This window comes from Primulina eburnea, chromosome 1 (genome assembly GCF_022965805.1).
Source record: "Primulina eburnea isolate SZY01 chromosome 1, ASM2296580v1, whole genome shotgun sequence".
Lineage (NCBI taxonomy): Eukaryota > Viridiplantae > Streptophyta > Magnoliopsida > Lamiales > Gesneriaceae > Primulina > Primulina eburnea.
This window is the reverse complement of record NC_133101.1, coordinates 3,926,049-3,947,996: the sequence shown is the minus strand read 5'-3', so window position 1 is coordinate 3,947,996 and position 21,948 is coordinate 3,926,049. Positions and strand designations below refer to the sequence as shown.

At 34.1% G+C, this 21,948-nt stretch overlaps 3 protein-coding genes across 5 annotated transcripts; 2 read left to right on the top strand and 1 right to left on the bottom strand.

Annotated features, from left to right (window-relative positions):
* Positions 1–2,028: 2,028 nt before the first annotated feature.
* LOC140822774 (uncharacterized) lies at positions 2,029–7,624 on the top strand. Its single transcript, XM_073183652.1, has 8 exons — positions 2,029–2,185; positions 2,680–2,703; positions 3,085–3,190; positions 3,355–3,423; positions 4,208–4,701; positions 5,767–6,028; positions 6,484–6,692; positions 7,282–7,624. Exons 1-8 carry the CDS (start codon positions 2,181–2,183, stop codon positions 7,346–7,348), a joined length of 1,236 nt encoding a protein of 411 aa, XP_073039753.1. The 5' UTR covers positions 2,029–2,180; the 3' UTR covers positions 7,349–7,624.
* A 909-nt stretch (positions 7,625–8,533) lies between these two features.
* Positions 8,534–10,417, top strand: LOC140822762 (uncharacterized). 2 transcript variants are annotated; one of them, XM_073183640.1, is made up of 5 exons: positions 8,534–8,845; positions 9,112–9,347; positions 9,525–9,605; positions 9,722–10,072; positions 10,226–10,417. In XM_073183640.1, exons 1-5 carry the CDS (start codon positions 8,605–8,607, stop codon positions 10,250–10,252), a joined length of 936 nt encoding a protein of 311 aa, XP_073039741.1. In that variant the 5' UTR covers positions 8,534–8,604; the 3' UTR covers positions 10,253–10,417. The 2 variants fall into 2 exon arrangements, with proteins under 2 accessions (XP_073039741.1, XP_073039733.1); XM_073183632.1 differs by having other exon boundaries at positions 8,538–8,845; positions 10,165–10,417.
* Positions 10,418–10,886: 469 nt separating this feature from the next.
* LOC140822747 (aspartic proteinase 36-like) lies at positions 10,887–19,547 on the bottom strand. Of its 2 annotated transcripts, none has more exons than XM_073183613.1 (10): positions 18,891–19,547; positions 17,199–17,328; positions 16,754–17,001; positions 15,218–15,442; positions 14,304–14,469; positions 14,067–14,140; positions 13,645–13,735; positions 11,958–12,033; positions 11,233–11,304; positions 10,887–11,146 (listed from the first exon to the last, which is right to left on the bottom strand). In XM_073183613.1, the coding sequence occupies exons 1-10, from the start codon at positions 19,118–19,120 to the stop codon at positions 10,998–11,000; spliced, it is 1,461 nt and encodes a 486-aa protein (XP_073039714.1). In that variant the 5' UTR covers positions 19,121–19,547; the 3' UTR covers positions 10,887–10,997. The 2 variants fall into 2 exon arrangements, with proteins under 2 accessions (XP_073039714.1, XP_073039721.1); XM_073183620.1 differs by having other exon boundaries at positions 14,304–14,466; positions 18,891–19,544.
* Positions 19,548–21,948: the final 2,401 nt, after the last annotated feature.

Sequence of the window (21,948 nt, the reverse complement as noted above, 5' to 3'; positions counted from 1 at the left end):
ATTTGTATGTGTAACGATAATACAGTGTAATTTGATCTGTCGTGGGGTCGATCGCAGTCCTTGTGACGAATGTTGTGAGGACAAGGATGAGAGACATGGAGAAATTCATCAACAACGCCGCCGACGACCCCCAAGTCGGAAAACCCACCGGCACGACCATTATTTCCGACGACCCTAATGGCAGCGCATTCGAGGAGAAATCATAGGCTCTCCGTTCCATTATACGAAAATATTTGTCTCATACTGCGTGCCAAATGTTCGATAAATTTCCCAAGTGGTGGATGCCTAATTAACTTGTGAAACGATAAAACTTTTCATGTAGAAGTTTTGGTCTCTCTTTTTTTTAATAATGAATCGTTTTTTTTTTCAAACATGTTGGATAGAGGTGTGTGTTTTTTTTTTAGTACCATGGCATATACTTATAAATGATATAATCATCCAAAAAATAAATACTTGACGAAAATATGAAGAAAGATGATTCACCTCTTGTTAAGCAAACACTAAATGTTCGTGATCATCTCTTTAGTGGATTGGGTTTGGTGGATTCGATAATAGCGAAGCTGCAATCATGGTTCGAAGCACCAAATGAAATGCCTAGCGCATTTGAGTATTTTGTAAAGGCAAAAGATAAGTGGCCTTGGAATAACATACTGTCCCGAGGATGCATTCTTCCGAAGCACCGTATTGTGCTATGTCTGCTTGCTAATCACAAGTTGCTAACACATAATAGACTTGGGTTTGTTGAAGACAAACACTGCGTGCTTTGCCAGGAATTCGAGGAATCGAACGCACACTTATTCTTCAAGTGTAGGATCTCGAAACTGATTTGGGATGGTGTGCGACAGTGGCTGATTATGGGTACACCAACATCGATTCTGAAAGCTTTTCGAGAGATGTACAGAGGGAAGTCTACAGTGAACAGAATGAGAATCACGGCTCTTGCATCGACAATTTACATGTCTGGAATTTGCGTAACAAAGTAATGTTTGAAGCTGAAAAACCGCAGGTTGAAGAGATAATAAGGAAGAATCAGATTCACACTTACAATAGGTTGTAGTGTTTCGATTTTATGTGTGTTTCATGAGGATGCCCAGTGTACTTGTATTTGTAACTCTTTTTACTTATTTTAATGGAATTACTTCACTAAAAAATAATAATAAAAAAATAAAGGTGTACTCGAGTTGATTCCAGTTCGAATATCATATTACTTGAGCTCGACTCAAAAAAATTTAAATACTTGAATTCAAGCTCAACTCGATAACGTATCTAGTTACTCGAGCTCGGAAAACTCGATTTCGATTTTCTTTTACTTTTAAATAAATAATATTATATATATATATATTATAAGTACCTAAAATAATAATATATATTATTTATTTTTATTGTTATGATGAAGATTTAAAAATGGTTTTATATTAGTTAAAATAAATAAGGTAATTTTTTAATAAAATATGACAAAATTGAGAGTGAAAATGATCATTTTAATCCAAAATTGGTGAAATGATCATTCTTGTGAATATGAAAATATTCATTCCTTTCTTCCAAACATGTCTTAATGATATAAAAAAAATATTATTAATTTTATAAAGGAATTCTGTGTTTTTTGCAATTTTACAAGAGTGTAAATGCTATTTGCCCGTTCGTTACTCGATATGACGATAAGGGGCCCTCAGCATTTTCCAAAATGCAGGGGGTGTAATATGCTATTTTCAACTTATTGGTCATTTTTTTATGAGTAGGTCTCATGTGAGACCGTCTCACGGATCTCAATCTGTGAGACGGGTCAACCCTACTCATATTCACCATAAAAAGTAATACTCTTAGCATAAAAAGCAATACTTTTTCATGGATTACCCAAATAAAGATCCGTCTCACAAAATATGACCCATAAGACCGTCTCACATAAATTTTTGCCTTTTTTTATATACCATATTGGTCATTCTTACGAAAGGAAATCCCCTTTTCTCTCGTGAAGTGGGATCCCCACACACATTAGCAGTACCTTGTGCATTAGTTATTGTACTTCTCTTTCAGCGATCGAAACAATAAATGCGGGTTTCCAAGGTAGTATCGACACCTATTTCTCTCTTTTACCACTCATCCTCTTTTCTCTTGGCATCGCGAATCGCTGTGATTTTCTTCGGACTCGTCCCTCTCCTCAATTCTCCGAACTTTGGTTTATGAGGTACAAATCTCCCTTTTCGATCCGTTCTTTTTGTAGAACTTCGTTCTTCATCTTATGATTTTGTTTTAAATTTGTCCGATTTGTATTCTTGGATCTACCCTTTTCGCCCTTTTAGACGTCTAATCATTTAGAAATTTTGGTCAATGAATTTAGGGTTGGATAGTAGTTTTTCTTGTGAAAGATTTGATCTTGATTTCCCTGTACCTTGTGATCGTTCTGGATTTGTAGAGCGGAAGCGGGTATCTTTCTCATTTAACTTGCAGTGAAATCAATATTTAATCTTGATAACTCTGTTATCGTTCTAGGTTTGTATAGCGGAAGAGGGTGTCTCTCTCATTTAGCTTAGATGTTTCTTGATGGTTTTTTTTTTATTTGGTTGGAAGTCAAATCTTTTAGTCAGATCTGATGGGGGATCGCTTTTATTTGGGGTTCGTTAATCGTTATTAATTGTGTGAGTGTGTTAACTAATTTTAATATTTTTGCCACTTGTGCAGCTCGAAGGAGAAACCCACTCTCGGGTAAGTTTTTTGAACACCAATTTAATAATTAATTGATTATGATTGCTGTCTGATTTTGTTGTATAATAATGTGTGAGCGCTTTATATTTTGTCCATGTACAAGTCTGGTTTAGTCATGGGTTTGCATCCATTCAAAGTTTGGTCAAGAAGTTTTTATTTTTTCAGAAACTATGGCAAATTTCTACTTTGTTCTCTTGTGGGAAACAGGTTGTTCTTGGTTTTAGTTTTAGTTGATTTTTCTGCGTCTCTTGTTATTTCTTAAATAATCTTGAAGTAGTCTTTGTAGCTGAAACTGATATGCTTTTACATGCATTGATTGGATTGCAGCAATGTTTTCTAAGCTTATTTTCATTAATGTAATTTTCAATGTTGAAATTACAGTGGCACGCGGATTAAGACCCGCAAACGGAATATTTCAGCGCCACTGGACCCTGCAGCATTTTCGGATGCAGTGGTCCAGGTCTATTTGGATAATGCTGGTGATCTGGTACTTCTTCCTTCTCACTGCTTTTTTCATATTTAGTTTCACAAATCAGTTATCCCTTAAATCTTGGTCGCACTGCATGCAAACACATTTTGGATATATTTGTCCTCTGGACAGGGGCTGGATGCAGGCCTTAAACGATACTTATGTGAATGTATTTTATTTAGGAACTTGTTGCCAAGACCATTGAATCTTCAGATTTGAATTTCTCTAGATACGGTGACACCTTTTTTGAGGTTAGTTTATTCTATTCAACTTCTGTTTTACCTTGTGTAACTTTACTCGCAGTGTAGTTTTGGCACACCTTTGTTGGAAATAATTTTGTGCTACAGCCTTCCTGTTTGATTGAGAAGAATCTCATGGTTCTAAACTAATAATTAGTATTACAAATGAAAAGTTTGTCTATGAAGAGCCAGTCTAACTGTATTTGTTTTATGAATGATATATTATCCTGTGTAGTGCTAATTGAAAGGGTCTCATAGGTAAGTGCTACACCTATGAGGTCTCGTGTTGTGGGACCCATGGTTATGGTGCAGAATTTATATCCATGCGAAATCCCTAGTATATAAAATATTCAAGAGGTGTGTTTATGAAATAACAAAACCTTTGTATTCGAATGCATGTTAAATCTCTTAGAGTGATATCCACATTTTGGAGAAATGAGTTGAAGCTTTACCAAGAATATCCATTGGAACCATACTTTTTCTGTTACATGACAAGTGGGAAAGCATGCAATTTTTCATTCTTAGATTCATGCAATTTAGCTCATCATGTTAATAGACGACTGGAAGGAAATGCTTTGAATCAAAGGTGTTTCTTCTCTGAAACATAGTTTATTTAGTTTATTGAGCTTTGACTGATTCACCCCAAAACCATCCATTCAATTACACGTTTTAATTTAAACACTTACCTTGTTAGTTTGTTATATCAATTTCAATTTTTCCTCTAATTTAGATCTGTATGATACATTTTGTGATATTTTTCCTTAACCTTTTTTTTTTGGTTTTTGCATTGATGCAGGTGGTCTTTAGAGGGGCCCGCACACAACCTGGCACAATCAAACCTGATGAAGGAGAGCTTCACCCATACTCTATAATTGACTGTGAGCCAAAGCGTGAAGTGATTTTGCCATCTGTGATATATATACAGAAGATCTTGAGGAGGAAGCCTTTTCTTATTAAGAATCTTGAAAATGTTATGCGAAGATTCTTGCAGTCCTTGGAGCTTTTTGAGGATGATGAAAGAAAGAAGCTTGCAATCTTCACCGCCCTTGCCTTTTCCCAGAAGTTGTCTGGCCTTCCACCTGAAACTGTTTTCCAGCCATTGCTCAAGGATAACCTTGTTGCCAAAGGGATAGTTCTCACTTTCATCACTGAATTCTTCAAGGAATATCTTGTTGATAATAGCCTTGATGACCTGATTTCAATCTTGAAGCGGGGTAAAATGGATGACAATCTTCTGGACTTTTTCCCATCTGGAAAGCGGACACCTGAAGCTTTATCTGAGCATTTTACGTAAGGTTTTTACTCCCTTGAGTTGCAATTTGTGTTTAATGGATGTTATCCTCACCAGCTATACTGTGGCTCAGTAAATTATCACCTCACATATAACACAAACTATATCATATGATGGTGATGACACAATTTAAAAATAATCCTGTTTGCTCTGACCCATTGTTGGAAACATGGCTAAATTTGAAAAAAGCAAAGAGTTTTTCCTCGTGTAATCTGATCATAAAGTGTTTTAGTTTGATCGATTCTTGATGTTTAAGTCGACTGCTTATCTTTAAGCTGTGGAGGTAAAGTCAAAATAATTAATTTTTAAAAAACTCGAGATTGCAAAGCTCTCCATATTATTCTCACCAATAAGAGAAGACGAAAATTTTCCACTTTTTGTCCACATTCATTGTAATTGGAACCTGCAGCTATTGTAGTCTGTTGGCATTATCAATATTTTCTTTTATTACATGATCTAAAACCCATTACCTCTCCATTCATGGGTACAGTTGATGCCGCTCGAACCAGGTGGGTGAAATGTGATTGCATTATTAATGTGTATTATGACAGAATTTTTGTATGAATGGCATCATTGGGTGTGGAGATGCCAAAAGATTTGAAATTATTAGCTGTCAAGTTTTGCAAGGTGATTTAATGTTAATATCATTATGCAGCTTGATTGTCATTTGTCCCTTCAGTTGTCCTGTACCTTTATTTTTAATTCCATCAATATTTTTCAAAATCTAATGTGAAACTTCTCTATCATGAAACACTGTTGTGTTAACAAACTCAAGAAAAATTAAACTCAAAAAGAAAACAAAAAATCTGTAGGTTTGGAATAAATAGAGTTTTGAGTAAAATTTTGTTTGCTATGACTTAAGTTCAAATGACATAATTGGCGAAAAATTATGTCCTGTTGCTAGAGATATGGCAGCATTTCACAAAGCTACCTAGTGTTGAAAACTACTATTAATTGGTTCTCATTACTTTTAGGTTGTTAATTGTGTAGATGGCAATATCTTTTTCAAAACTAAAATAGGAAAATCTGCAAGGCCTACAGTTTTTTAATCTGTCTTTTCTCAGAAAGGAAAACCTTCTCTTGGTGGCGGAGTATTATGAAAAAAAGATGTTTGAGACGAAGCTTAAGGAGATGAAATCTGCTCTAACCAGCCAAATAGCAGAGGAAGCCGATGTATCCGAAGTCATAGAAACCGTCAAGCAGCACGTGAAAGATGCCAAACTCCCAGATGTTGAGGTTGTGCGGGTTTTATGGGATGTCATGATGGATGCTGTGCAATGGTCTGGAAAGAATCAGCAGCAGAATTCTAATTCAGCTTTACGCCAGGTACATCATAATTGTCTGATATGCTTACTTGTTATCAAAGATAGTACCGGATATTAGACGCGTATTTGATAAAAAAATTGAGATCATATCAATGTGACTTGGTTTCTTCTGGTAAATAACTGTTGATTATGTGCATTGAATGGTAATCGGATTATCGTTACCCTTGCTGTTTGTTACCCTCAAATCCAAAGCTTTATTAGCATTTAGCATGTTAATTAATATGATTCCATGCTTTAAAGTATGGGTTGATACTGCCGGTCTCTGCCATAATCTAAATCAATTTGCAAACCTGCTGTGTTATGTGTATTTTCTAATTTCATTCAGATTCTTTACTTTATGACTGTGATTAGAACTTAAAGGGCATAATTGTTAAAGAATGATTTGAAAATTGTGTGGTAACCAATTATCTGCTAGAAACAACTAAATTGAAATCCAATATGTACTTGTATGCTCAGGTAAAAACATGGGCTGAATTGTTGAATGCCTTCTGTACCACTGGAAAGCTCGAGCTTGAACTGATGTACAAAGTCCAGATCCAGTGTTACGAAGATGCTAAATTGATGAAGCTGTTTCCTGAAATAATAAGGTCCCTTTACGATCAGGATGTTCTTGCAGAAGATACCATTCTTCACTGGTTCCGTAAAGGAACGAACCTTAAGGGCAGGTATGTTACTTTTTATGAAAAAGCAATCACAGAGCTGGTTTTCTACTCAATTGTCCTTGTCTACCTCTTTTTTTCTGATGGAAAAAAAATCAGTTTCTGGAGTTGGGTGCCGACTATTTCATAAATCTTTTTCTTAAAGCTCTAATATTGTGTTTTTTCTGTACTAAGAAATCTGTAAAATCGTGTCTTAACTTGTCCGTAAATTAACTGTTAACCAGAAAAATTATAATTTAATTGGGACTCTGGTGCACGTACTTGAAAATCACTTGCACAAATTCTAGAGTATCTACAGTCATGTACTCCTTCGCGGCTAAATAAAATCATGATACCGGATGACCTATTTGTGAGCACTTGTTACTAGTTTTTCTTAATGAAAGAGGTTGCATGTAATCAAGCATGGGGAATTCAGTTTCTTAGACAAAATTCCCCTCAGCTCCCTTGCGATATTTCTGTCTTAGTTTGGCATGAAAAAGTGACGCGATGTTTCGATCCTTTACACCATACGCCCTAGTGTTTGCAGTCATTATTCAGATATTGCATGTGTTTCTTTCTACTCAAGGATCTTTGTTGTCATTATAAATATGTACAGGCAATCCTTTGTGAAGGCATTGGAGCCATTTGTGAAATGGCTGGATGAGGCAGAAGAAGAAGAATAAAAAAAGTTGGTGGTTATCAAAATCATAATGATATTTACTAAATCTGTGTGGGACATTATTATCTGCTATGACTAATTCAACAGTACTGTTTGTTATTCCTTCCCGTTGAGTTTGGCACTTAAGTTGCTTGTTGAAGTATTTGATGAATTTATGTTTGAATTTGTGAGAAATATTACCGCATGGGAATGGAATCATGGAGTTCCATTTCTCACTTCATTATCACCTGAGATCGAACCTAATGAGTATTATTTTTCATTTAGATATAGATTGGATCGACTCGTGTACTATCCAACTATAAATTTGTGTATTTTATCTGTTGCAGAAGTCACGCTTGCCAAAATGATCTGTTTTATGAGGCAGCTAATTAAACTAATTGAATCCATTCACGGTCTCGTACCCTTTCCTCACGAATGTAAGGAAGTATGTTCTTTTTCCATTCGTTTTTCTGAAAATAATTTTGAACATATGGTTATGAAAACATATATAAATTTTTTTTAACGAAAATTGTATTTTAATAATATTTCCCATCTTTATTCAGTTATTATTTTAAAATTCATGATATCTAATTATATGACCCCATTTATGTAAGTTTAAAACTTTTTAAAAATCTTATGGTACGAAGATATCATTTTCAGCAACAAATTTTGCGTGAGATTTTTAACATCTTTTATTCTCAAATAGAAAAATAGGTAAACCATCAAAAAATCAAAAATATTTATTGATAAAGGTTTAATATCCAAAAAATTCCCGAAGTAAATTTTTATCATGAAGTAACTAGTTTTCACATAAAACCCCAAATTACCAAAAATTAATATTTCCTAAAAACTATCTTTTTTTTAAAAAAAATAAAGTTTTTGGATTACATGAGTTTTTAATTGGTTGAGGGAAAAAAACCCTTCTAACTTAACTATTACTTCAAAGTTATTGTTGATTACATTAATATAATTTCTTAATAAAGAAAATTGATTTCTAATATATCATGTAATAATATTTAAATAAAAATGTATTATAAATTTATTTGGGTATTACAGAATCTTAGTTATTTCTTTTTGAAAGAAAACAAAAAGAAAAAAAATTCCTACTCAAGTTTCCATTGTAATGACGTGGTTAAGCTATGCACAACCAGATTTCACACCTTATCCAACAAGGCTACCTTTGTGGAACAAAATACACACACAAACTAAGATATTTAAGGGCTTATCCACAAATTCAAATTCTTCTTGCAAATTCAGAATGGGAAGATTTATTACAAAGACATGAGCCCTTGTGTCACAGCTTTCCCAGCCAACTCTTATGCTTGTTCTCCCTTCCCTTGTGCTTCAAATTTGACACTTTTATCACCATTCCATTCATTTAACTGCAGTAGAACTACTATTGCTGCTGCTGCTGCTCCTCATAGCGGTAGTAGTGGTATTAGTATCTTTCATTATGGCCGGAATGAGCAGAACTCGAAGGCTTCGTTCCATCATTTTCGTCACAATTATGTTTCTTTACGAGGTACCGGTCTCCTGTCGAATGATCAATATACTGTTATACATGTTTTTGTCTGAGAAAAATGTACAAGAATCATTTTTGAAAGTAAGTTGTAATCATCACTAGGCAGTCAAGAACCTTAGTAAGCAGAGCGAGATACAATCAAGATTCTGCATGTTATATATTAAAATAATACAACTTTTTAGAAAATTTAAAAGCGGTGACTTTCTCTACTGTCCCGTCTTCCTTCAGCACTCGCTCTTATTAGCGTATTGTTGTGATTACTGCAGTGACAAATGAGTCTTCTAGAGCTGCAACATCTGAGGTGTCCACGGATGCAAACACCGAAACATCCGAAGCAGACAAGATTGTTGATGGAATGGACTTTGGTGAGCTCTGTAATGAGTTTGAGTGCGTAAGCAGCCCATCTGTGGAATCCACTGCTCGACAACTTGCTCGCGACATTCTTGAACTTCGGCAAGGAAATCGTGCTCTGGGTGTCTTCGCCGTTTCTGTCAAGTACAGGGTACTGGATTATGCATTCTACGTTTGTGATGATCATTAAGCTTATGTTGTGGGGAAAATATGAAGATTCTTGGATCACATTTAACGTCCATATTCTGCTGTATCTCAGGGCATAGGATTTCACTGTTGAGTTTTAGTTGTTTAAATTGGTTCTGAAAAGAGAAATAAATAAATGCAGGATCCAGTGAGAAGTTTTACTGGTAGAGAAAAGTACAAAAGACAGTTGTGGGCAACAAATGCACTAGAGAATCCAAAAGTGGTGAGTTATTCTGTAATATTATGAGAAATATTATCTGTGGAGCTGAAAATTTAACCATACACATTTGAAGATGAATTACGAAATCATTCTTACAGCCAGTGTGTTTGCTTGCACAGACTCTGCAGGAGATGGTGATGTTGTCAACAAGTGAGTTAAATATCAAGTGGACTGTGAGAGGGAAGCCCAAGTCTCCAATTTTTAGTGTTGTAGGAGACTTGGTTGTCAAAGTGAATTCAAAATTCATTCTAAATCAGATCAGTGGGCAAGTAATCGAGCACAAGGAGACCTGGGATTTGTCTGATTCGTCGCCTATAGTTCAATCATGGTTCTGGACTTCAAGACGACTATTTGCCACGGTTCAAACAGGAAAAGATGTCTCTGAATTCATGAAGGACTTGACCAATGGCTTCCAAACAGAGAATACGAATACAGAAATCTATCCAGATCCTTCTGGTGATCCAACAAAGGTGAAAGTCCATTACACGAATCCTTTCCATAATTTTTTTATATGATTTGTTCCGTTTACTTGACCGATATATACTGTTATTTCTTGATCCAGTTTTTCCAAGGGGATGATGGGTTTCAGAGAGATTTATACCAGGTTGCATTATTTCTTGCAGTTGCCTATTTTGTTGTACAGTTCTTGAGGACAACTCTGTAAAGGCACACTCGAAAATGTTTGCTATACGGATGCAACAGAGAGTTACGCTGAGATTTTGCAATGGGATTCCATTTGATGTGAGTTTCATCTTAGTAAATTTTTGTAACTAAAGTTTGTTACACTATTCTGTGAATATATTCTGTTTACCTTATACTCGCATCCAAAATGTTTGTCAAACAATATAAATTAAGGAAGCATAAATAGGCTTGATTATGGTTCCATAACTGACGGTTCTTAGTTCCAACGAAAGTTGAAACCCGAAACGAACCTCTTGGGATATGGTTCCAATTACGGTTTCGGTTTGAAATTTAAAGGCAAAAAGATACACAAGGATACAATAGGTCGGCCAGTACAAGGACACAACGAGGAATTGGGAAGAAAAAAAGAGTAGACATTTTCCTTTATGTTTTACAGTGCAAGTGTAAATAAGTTCTGTAACATTTCCTGTTGGGGAAAATATGTCAAACCAAGAAAACTTGAAAAAGTCTAATCTCTGATACTCCATCAATGATCCTACAGAAGCTAGAAACCAACTTTGGGGGAAAAAAGAAAAAAAAACAATAGTTCATTTCAGAAACACAAAACAAGAAAATGAAAAATAGCCACGAGTTCACAAAATATATTTCCCTGTGGTTAACACAAAGATTCATCACCATGCTGGGTAGCTCAAACCTTTTTGCTATGGTACAACATGAACAGCATTTCTCGATCCTGCTCTTTGTGACGGAAGTTTATTCTATGAGGTTGAAGAGGGCGACTATAAGTAAAAGGAATGATAGAACATTCACGCCAGATACATTGAATGCAGCAGATATGTTATGGGCACCCACAGCGTAAGTATTTCCAGTAGCTTCATCTTTTACTTTGATGCTAGATGAGCCTGATATTGACAAGTATAAGAATGATATGACAAGACCAAACTTCAACCATGAAAGCAAATCAATCACAAAGTATGCATAGACTCACAGTTATATTGTGTCCATCCAATGGTTTGATTTTCAAGGTCATACAAAATAAGCTTGTCTGATAATGCGAGATCTGCAGACAAATGAATAAAAAATGAACATATAAACTCTTTCAAATCATCAAGTAGTTCATCTATTCTGGTTTTGAGACAAGTCATGACACCTTGTCAAGTTAATAGCAAGCATTAGTTATACACCATAAGAAAACATGGTAAAACAGGAAGATACTTATATGACATTACTTGTAATCCAATTCCGCACGAGGGACCCCTAAAAGTTAAAGCGATTATGCGTGCATACCATTTGAGGAATTCAAGCAGCTATTGAAAATTAGCCAACTAATAAACAGGGAATGTATCTAGAAAAATCCAAAAAGGGCCCATTACATGGTTTTTTTCCCTCGACGAGAAAGGATGATCAATATCAAATCAGATGCACAGACCATTTAGATATGGATAAAAAGTGCTAACAATAGGCAACCTCTTTACACCATGTTGACATGACTTTCACACATGAAGTTTGAGAAAAATCTACAAATTCCATTGGTGCCGAATGTACTATATTTGAAATTTTCTTTGCTAGTCTAACAATAACCAGAGAATCTTCAAACCACTGCACACAGAACTAAGTCACAGCAATCGTATATTGTTCCAAATTGAAAGAAACAAATATACCTGCATTAACGATGCAATATGCAACACTTATATAAAGTGAATTGAAATATACCTCCCAGCAGGGTAATTTCTTTTCCATCCTTTGTCTGCATTTCACTGTTTTGCCAACCTATACAATATTCAGTATCCTGCAAAAAAGCAAGGTTTTTAACACATGAAACCTATCATATTTCAGTTATGACATCCTTTTAAAAGCAACTGAAAAAAAAAATCACAATGTTTATCTCGTGAATAGAAGCTCAAACACTATTAAATGCTCAGGATAAATCTTTCCAACATCACAGAATGGCATCTGCCCCATTCTAAAATATCACATCTTACATACAAGGCACAAATGTAATGGTAAGACTCCAGCAGCTGTAGGACAATCAACAGTTAATATTGAACTTTCACATGCAAAATGTTGAGGAATTTTGTCTCCATGGATAACGCTTATAAATATCTTAAAGTAGATAAATTCTTAGATAATTATTTATTTTTCATCGGTATATTATGCTTCAACTACATCCTCTGTATCTCTTTCTATGCATCCCGAAAATTGCAACAGTCATACCGAGAACCAGGCAATTACATAACACAAGGACAAAATACCGGCTTTGCCTTTCTATGTTGATTCATCATGTAAGAAATAACTGATATCAGCTTTTGGGAACTATACACCAGAAAATAAGAGATGCTACCCATGCCCACATCTCTGGAAGATCAGTTAATGGAAGCAGTCTTCATCATAGTCCCTGTGTATAGCATAAATTCCTTGCCATAACTTTCTTCCACGCCATCTCATTCATTGCTTACACTCTTAGCTATACAACATTAACATTTCATTTGACAAATCAGGAGATTCAGCAGGAATGCTGAAAATTTTTGAGCCCCTTTCTACATCGAGTCAATCCCATTAGCTATCATAACTTGCTTTCCTTGCATAGTTATTCAATTTTTGGAAAACCCCGAGATTATAATGCTCATGTAAAGCATACGACAGTTTTTTTGTAATCACATGCGCTAGCCATAGAAATTCATTATTCCTACAAACTTTAATGATAGATTTTTAACTTCTCAAACTTGCTGTCAAAGCTCCCGAGGGCACACAAAAAAGGTGTGTTCATCACCAAGTGATGGTTCAGCTGTCATCAGATTCATCTTCAAGAGCAGAACAATCTCAGACTCTGCTTATAAAGTACCTAAGAATAGTTTTGTCTGAGTCACCTCAAAACCTTTAAGAAGCCCTTTCTCATCATTCTCCTGCTTAAGCTAGCTTAACAATAAGCATCACATGAGAAACTACTTTTTTCACTAGAAATAATAAATAATATACAGCCTGCCCTAATGACCTCTCTTTTTCCACATGGTTCATTACACTCATGTCTTCACATTTTACAACTAAATAGTACGAGTCCCATTTGTATATCTATTTCTCCTTAAAAACTTCCCATGAACACATCAACCAGATTGTTTTCCCCACTCGATCATCCTCACCCAATTCTAATAATCAATCTATACTAATCTATCAGATGCTCATCACATAAATATATAAAATCAAAACACGAGAAACTGGAACAACTAATAAACAATAAAAGAAATGAAAAAGAAATGTCTGCTTATATGAATTTTTGTTTTTTTTACTGGATTAAACTATCAAATGTAAATCAGTAAATGTGACACACCAGTGGCCCAAAGACAAATCAATCATCCCAAGACAATCAACCACAATACACAACCAAATTAATCGGCTTACTTACACGAACTTCAAATAGATAATCATGAGGATAAACTGGCAAAGAGAGTCCGCCCTCAAAATGAAATGTGACAACTGGAAATCCGTCATCAACACTGCAGAAACATGCAAATAATTATATTGGATTTTATGAAGGCAAAGTTCATCGAGGAGAAAAGGGCATTGACTTGTATTAAACTGGCATTCAAAGTTTGAACTTGAACTTTGATTTAAACCGAAGTCAAGCTAAAACTATTAAGATGTTTGAGCTTCGAATCGAACTCTAGATTGAATAGCAGTTTAATTTAAAGTTACAAATATGCTGATTTGAGTGAAGATAACATGTTGATAGAACAGGGCATTGACTTTTATTATACTGGCATCTATTACACCCACAAATAGATATAGAGAATGAAGAGGGAATTCGAGCTAAGAAACGATACTTACTTCTCACTGTAATAAAAACATTTGAATTGCTGTTCAACTATATGAGTTTTCAAATTTGGTTGCTGCACCATCATCTAATGACAAAGGTATATAGAGAGAGAGAGAGAGAGAGATAGAGAGAGGAAAATGTTAGAACATACATGTCACATGGAAAGATCAACGAGTAAATAACATGAACTAACATTAGCACCAAGAATGTATTAATATCTCTGCGAGGTTTGGGAATATTAGATTTACCTTGTCTACAACTTGTTGATAAGCATTGTTTGGAAGATAGGCCAAGGTTGTGCCACTGTCAATTATAGTCCCCGTACTAGATCCCGTGTCAAATATATCGGTAGGAAGATTAAGCAACTGACCACCCACGTCAATCTCCTTCAAAACAACATTATAATGTTGCCTGCTAAAAAAGGTTTAATCAAAATTGTGAAGTTAATCAATAAAAATAAAAAGAGGTAATTATTTAAGAAGCCGTATTGCTAAAACCATAGCGGACAACTTCATCATTTTTCACAGGCTAAATAGCTACTATGGTTGCCATGGATCTGTGGCAAAAATGGGACAATAATCAACACAGTGAATGGTGTGCAGTTGGAAGTTGAATTAATCAAGCAGTGCCAAAAGAGGTAGCATAAAACATGGTGATTGCTAGGATGATTTGATCTGCTGTAGATGGTGACAATCTAATTTCTCTCACCTCAGAGAGATCAATGACAGGCAAGAACCAAATAGTTCAACATTATTCACATGTAATAATACCAATGGTTGAAGGTTATCATCTTTCCAAAGGAAACCTTTTTGACTTTTAGAGAATCTAATATCATCAGGCACCTTTCATATAAAGTCATATGCTGTATGAGAAGCTGGATCGTGTACTGTAATATAGTTAATGCATTGTATTTGGGGCCAGATATAAGATAAAAGGCTTCCAAGCAGAGTGATTATGAGATTCTCGATCATATGTTATAAATTCAGATTAGGATTGAGGTTTTTAAATAAATTCTGACATAATGTGAGCTACTGCATAGGAGATAGATTCCGACAGCTCAAGACACATAACAATATAATATAATAAAACATAAACTACACACCTCCCAATATAACTCCAATGCAGAAAAAAGAAAAATACAAACAATTATAAAGCCACATACTCATTTTGGAGGAGTTTTGTTCTATTTACTTTTGGCTGAACTACTTCTCCAATAGCAAAAATGCCACCTCCCTTATAGCTGTCCAGGCAATGTGAAAAGATCTTTTTCACCTTTCCAGATGAAGCAAGCTGAGAAAGAACAGACGTATTTGCTTGTCCAAAACCAATTATTCCATCAACTGCCTCAGAAGATGAACCAAGCTCTCCCGATTGTTTAGCCGAGCACCTATCTTAGATAATACATACGTCAGAGACAGAAAAGGCATATTATTTAAGCTGTAAAGAATCTGACAAAGGAAATATTGAAAGACAAGAATCCGGAAGACTCATTTTAGAAGCAATCATTTTAGAAGTATGAGTAGATGAAAATTTTCAGATTTCAACCTGTCAAATTATTATGTTAAATATATCCAAAAAATAAAATTAAGAAATTCCCTTCTCCATAGTGCAAAAAAGTTAAAAATAAAGGAAAAGCAAAGACAAAATAAAAAAGTTCAGAAAATCCAGAACATTGAGTTAATTCACGTAATATCTAACACCCACTAACTGGCATTGCCGAAAGCACTGATGGTCATCAACCTACTCTTTTGAGCCTATACCTCAAACTAAGATCGGAGGAACTTTGGCATTCCTTAAAAATATACTGAGATTATTCCAACAGCAAGGTAGAATTCTAGTCTTTCTTATGGAAAATATAGAAATAAAATCCTTATCCAAATAAGGATTACAATTGATTTATATCCTGCCACAGTTGAAAATATGGGTTTAGATATCTAACAAGAACTGAAGTTTATTGCATAGCAACAGAAATATGTAATTTTTATAACGGACGTTTGACTAAGGCAAACTATATGAATACAATAACTTTCTTTCAAATGTGGGAAAGTGTTTACAAGTGAACTTTATAAGATAAGTACTTACAAATGTAGAATTGTTTAAGTTTCAAATATATAATAACCCATGCACATACAACGATAAATAATAATACACACCATAAAATTCAACAGCTTAACATAGAGTGGCTGAAAAGATCCAACCCTTCTACCTGCATTGTTGAGATCAGTTAGGTACTAAACTTTTTCCTCTATATTAGAGAATGGACAATGAAATGGATGAAGAAGATGGGAAAAACTATTTCGTTAAATAAGAAATCAGATACTCTCCCTTTTTCGTAATTCCCTATCTACATTTCTCATGCTCTAGTCTACAACAAAAGCATGGAAAAACTGCATATTGCTAAATCATCTTCTTAATAAGAAAATTGGTCGTAACTACTGAAAGCGCTTCCAAAAATATGTGCATCCAAGTTCAATAAAGCATTGAGATTGATTCAACAATTGCCACCAAAGTTGAAGCTATTCCAAACATGTGCAACAATGCTAAAGGTCTACTGTTTCAATGTGAAAGGTTCGTATTGTGAATGCCTTAGCATGAATATATAGGATGCCTAGTTAATAGCTGATGCAAGATGATAAGAACTGGAAACAACAAAAAAAAACCTAACAATAAATTCTGAGAGTCGAAATAAAAACCCCACCCAAATGCTATGGATCCATTCATTGCTGAAGTTAGAAGGTTTCCAGTCACTTGATCAAATCTAAAATAATCTCTGACAAAGTAACCCTCAGTTCTGCTCCCATCTCCGTAGGTAATAGCATATTCGCAGTTAAATCCAACCTTGCAATCTGAACTAGGAGCGTTGAATACGGAAGCGCAAAAAGCCTGGTCACAAGAGATCGTCTTTCCTGTAGAGGATGCCTTCAAGTCATACTGCTGCAAGGGTATCTGGCAGACGAACACAAATCATAAGCTACAAATTCTAGCTCCAAGGTGAAAAATAACTGATTATGACTTATGAGGTGTACATCAGACTGTGCAAGTGGACAGTCTTAAAAGTTAAGATTCCATATTCAACAGCTAAAATTTTAATTTTTGAGACAAATAGAACCAAAAAAGAGAACAGGACAGGAAAGTAGACGTACATTAAGATCACTTTTAGTGGGGCACCTAAGACAGTTATGACAATTCACCCACAAAATATCACTTCCTGTATCAACTTGGACATGATAGTCAACTGGAGGAGTCCCAATTGTTATTTTGGTGTAATAGAGCCTGCACAAATTTATCAAATGAAAATTTCAAAACTGTTAAAAAAATGAGCTAATTAGCTGGGGAAAAACAGTCCTTAGCAATCCAAGGTTGTTGGACAATCAACACCTCGTTGGGAAGATCACACATAAATACATAAGACCGGTGTCTAAAAATAAATGGACAACTAGTGCAAAAGTAAAATTAGGGTTCCTTGAACACATCAAATGGATGCAATTCATGCTAAAAGAATTGCATACTTGCGGTCATTTGGAAATAAATATGATCTTAAAGCCAAAAAAAGTAAAAAAAAAAAAAGAAAAAGAAAAGAAAAGAGAGAAACGAATATCATCGTTTTTGCAATTATGTAGACCGTATTCTTTCAGTCGCTAAATTTATCAATGCATGTTTAGTTTTCAAGCGTAAAAAATCCAGAATTTCTCTTGTTGTCTAAGATATAAAGCTCCTTGATTGCATGCTTAATTATGTTAATCAGTGAAGGTATGCCAAACCATGATCTGCAAAGAAACTAATTGCTTGATCTCAATGTTTGACCCCCACTTTATCAGGTGCCATTAATATATTTTTGTAATGATATTAGAACAATCTTCAACACTAATCACACGGTACAGTAGTCACTTTATGGGTGAACAATTTTTTCATATCTTCGTTCTGTTTGATTAAGCGTTCAGCGACTAGTCACAATGTATGTAATCACCACTCAAGAAACTGATTGGACTCTCGTAACTGATTGATGACTAAGCCAAACAAGACTTTCGCGAAATTTTGAAGTAGAAGCATTCTAGTAGAGATGACAAACACGAAACACCTCCACACCTTACTCTAATGCCAGCAACAAGAATAAAACATTGTCTACTGGCAGCAACTGTTATAAATAGACCAAAGAAAAAATTGAACAGGCCTAGAAATATTAGGTGATCGCCGATCATCACAAAAACAGCATTTTCATACATATGCATTTTAGACAATCGAAAGAAAAATTCTCTGGCTTTTTTTTAGAGAAAAATTATCTTTCCTTCTTAACAAGAATCTAGTCGAAAAATGGCAAGAGTACAGATACTGTGTTCAGATTTTGTATAGAACAAGAAAACACAAGTGACTGGAAATATATGGATCCCTTAGACAGGAAACTATATCTTATATATATGTCTCGAATCAAATACATCTCTATCTTTGCTCAAATCAACCACTTCATTAAATTTCATATTCCTATATAAATGTTTCCTCCAATGTAAGTGGACTTGCCTTATTCAGATTAAAACTTGTGAGGAAAATGTGGAACTTATTTCATAGGAAAACAAAAGACAATCTAACGAACAAGAGCAATTTACCTCTTAAAACTAAATCAAGATAGGAACAACTGAGAAAATCTCATAAACACACAGCATTCTAAGCCTCAGATTTCGGATTAGAAACAATTTATCATCTTAGCAAATAAAAAATCCCGATTTTGACCATGATTCCATAAGCCGTGACGAGAAATTCTCACGAGCATAAAGTACCGATGATCATAAACCAAAATAGATCATCCACATGAAGAACAAGCATATGTAGGGAACGCATACGCTGCATTAGTGGGTGATCCATCTCCCCCTAACTGAAAATCCATGGAAGCTAGCATCCTGCCGTGGCGCCGCGAATCATGTGCCCTCAGGGAGCTCAAAGCCGCCTTCTCCCCGCGACCACCGTATTTGTGATGAACTTCGAAGACCACATTACCCTTCACCACACACATCAAATCAACCAAGAACAAAATAAGGAAAGCCCACCTCATACGCCTCCTCCCGGAATCCATCGCCACCTCTAAGAATTTAATTAAAAAGCCGTAACCAAAACAAAAGAAACAACCCAACTTGAAAGAATGGAAAGAAATCTTGAAAGGAATATAAATGTGTTGGGAACGAATAAATGAGAAATTTGTCAGCTTTTTCGTGGGTCGTTCGAAAAAAGTGAGAATTTTTGGAGGGGTGGCGAGGAGAAGGTGAATGAGGACAGGACAGAAGTTAACCGAAAGCGTGGGAGACAAAAGAAGGGAATGGAAGGGAAGAGAGAGGGACAGAAATAGAGGTCAACCAGAGACGGGAACTATCGGTTCAAATTTCAAATTTAGTTAATTTATAGAAATCAAAGATTTCATTTGGATTCAAACTCCCATCCAATCAACAAAAGAAAGACAGATCAAATTTTTTCCGTTTTTCTCAAGATTTGACCTCTTCAATCTCCCCAGCCATCCCTTTAATTTGTGAGCTGTCTCCAAAAAATGGGAGCTATTGCGTCAGAAATATAGGCACCTTACGATTTGTCGGGTCGTTTCGTACACGTGTGTGTATGTGTACGCGCGCTAGTGAGGAGACTTTCACAGTACTAACTCCATTGTTTCTAAAAGAGTTCGTCAGCTGAAAAAATTAGCCCATTTTTAGATAATCAAGTTTTTTTTTTTTTTTTTATGTCAAAAAAAAAAGTTTTTTTTATTATATTATTGTAATGCTATATGGTCCCAATCTAAATGAATGAGTATTTCAATTGATATTGACTAGAAGTCTCATAGCGTAAAATTTTTCGTTATTTAAGATCTAGTATTCAAAATATTGAGGACATTAAAGATGATATTAACCATAAAATTAAAGTAGTAAGGATGAAACGAGGGATGATATCATGACTGTCATGTGATAGAAGGTTGTCTGCAAGATTGAAAGGAAAATGTGACAAGACTATTGCTCAACAAGTTGTGTTTTATAACTCAGGGTATTGGGCCACTATATGACTACTTATGCATAAGATGATAGTAGCAGATATGTATATCTTAGCGGAGTATGTTTAATTCAGAGTTTTGATAACTTTTTCAAATGATATACTTTTATGGATTTGATAGAATTTTATTGATTTTTACAGAATCTCACAAATTTATAAACAGATTTATGTAGACTTTTCTACAAAAAATTTATAGAATTTTGAGGATTTTTTTATAGAATTTTATAAATTTTGTACTTAATCATAACATATTATTTTTTATTAATTTCTTTGAACCAATAATTAATTGACATATATAACATATTAAGTTTGAAATTATTTTTTAATATTTATATTAATAAATAAATGTACTTATTTAAAAGTTAAATCATTTAATCTTTACATGTGTATATATGTAGATTTGTATGCATGTTTATAAATTTTTTAAAATACATCAATTGATTAATCTGTAACCTTGTTTTTAAATTGATAATATGCATGTGAAAAGAATATTATTTAGTCCTGTGTGAATATAATTTTGTATAAAAATATTATAGCTTACATATTAATTGAAAATTCTAAAATGAATTTAAAAAATTATGGTTGTTACGAGAATATTAATTATTAAGAATAAAACAACATTTTTTTGGATCATCTTTTATTATTATTGAATATTATATTAATTTGTATAAATCATAAATTAAAAATCACAAATCAATTCTAGAATTCAAAATTTCTCGTGATATTAAAATAAAAAATTATTAAATGAACATTCAGCCAAAAATGAAAAAAATAAAATGGAAAGATGAAAATATATATAGAGATATATTTCGAAAATTTGAGAGAGTGATAGAGATAGATGAGAGGAGAGAAGATAAGAAAAGATGTTATGTGAAGCGACAGAGAGAAAATTAAATAGATTGCGTATGAGTTAGAATTTTAAAAATCCATCCAAATCTTTGGGTTGAAGTAAATACACTTTCTTACAATTTATAGTTGTACCTTAGGCTTTAATGTTTGTATGTTAATGAATACCATGAAGTTATTAAAAGTCTATGGAAAATTTGAATATCTATAGACTTTTATAGAGTTTTTAAAAGTCAATATTGAATACCACTTGACTTTTTAAAACTCTATGAAAGTTTATTTTGAATATCACTAGACTTCTATATAGTATGTAAAAGTCTTAATTGAATACATCTAGATTTTTAAAATCTACAAAAGTAATTAAAAGTCAATAAATCTCCTATATTGAATACACCACTCTTAATATGAATGGATGCTAAATGCTCAAAGATAGAATTATGAATGACATAATTATGAGCTATTTAGGTGTAACCCCGTAGAAGCTAAGTTTATGGAGACATGTCTAATATGATTTGGTCATATAAAGAAGAGATCAAACACGATCTTGATCCGACATATATTAGATTAGCGGGCTCATTGAAAAGTGAAAGAAGATATATGTCATTGAAAACCTGGATAAATGTGAATAAAGATGATGTATTATATTTTGGTTGAAGAGATTACATGTAGGAAAATTACTTAGTTTGAAGAACTAATATCCATGTATCCGACTCCACGGATCCAACGAATGAACGCCAAGAATTTTTTCATGGTTTTTAAATTCTATGATACAAAATTTTGCTATTCTAGACCACTTAACCTAGATAATAATAATAATAATGTGATGTAATGGAGGAGCAATTGATGTTTCAAAGAAAACCATTTTTCATTCTCTATCTTATATATTTTAATTTACTCTAAAACTTGTATTATCACCAATAATATTTTAAAGTAAATTGTAAATGGAGGTGCCATCTGCATGCACAAGGTTGAATGTTATCGGAGGGAAAATGTTGATTATTAATTTTTAATGAATTGTGCATTGTC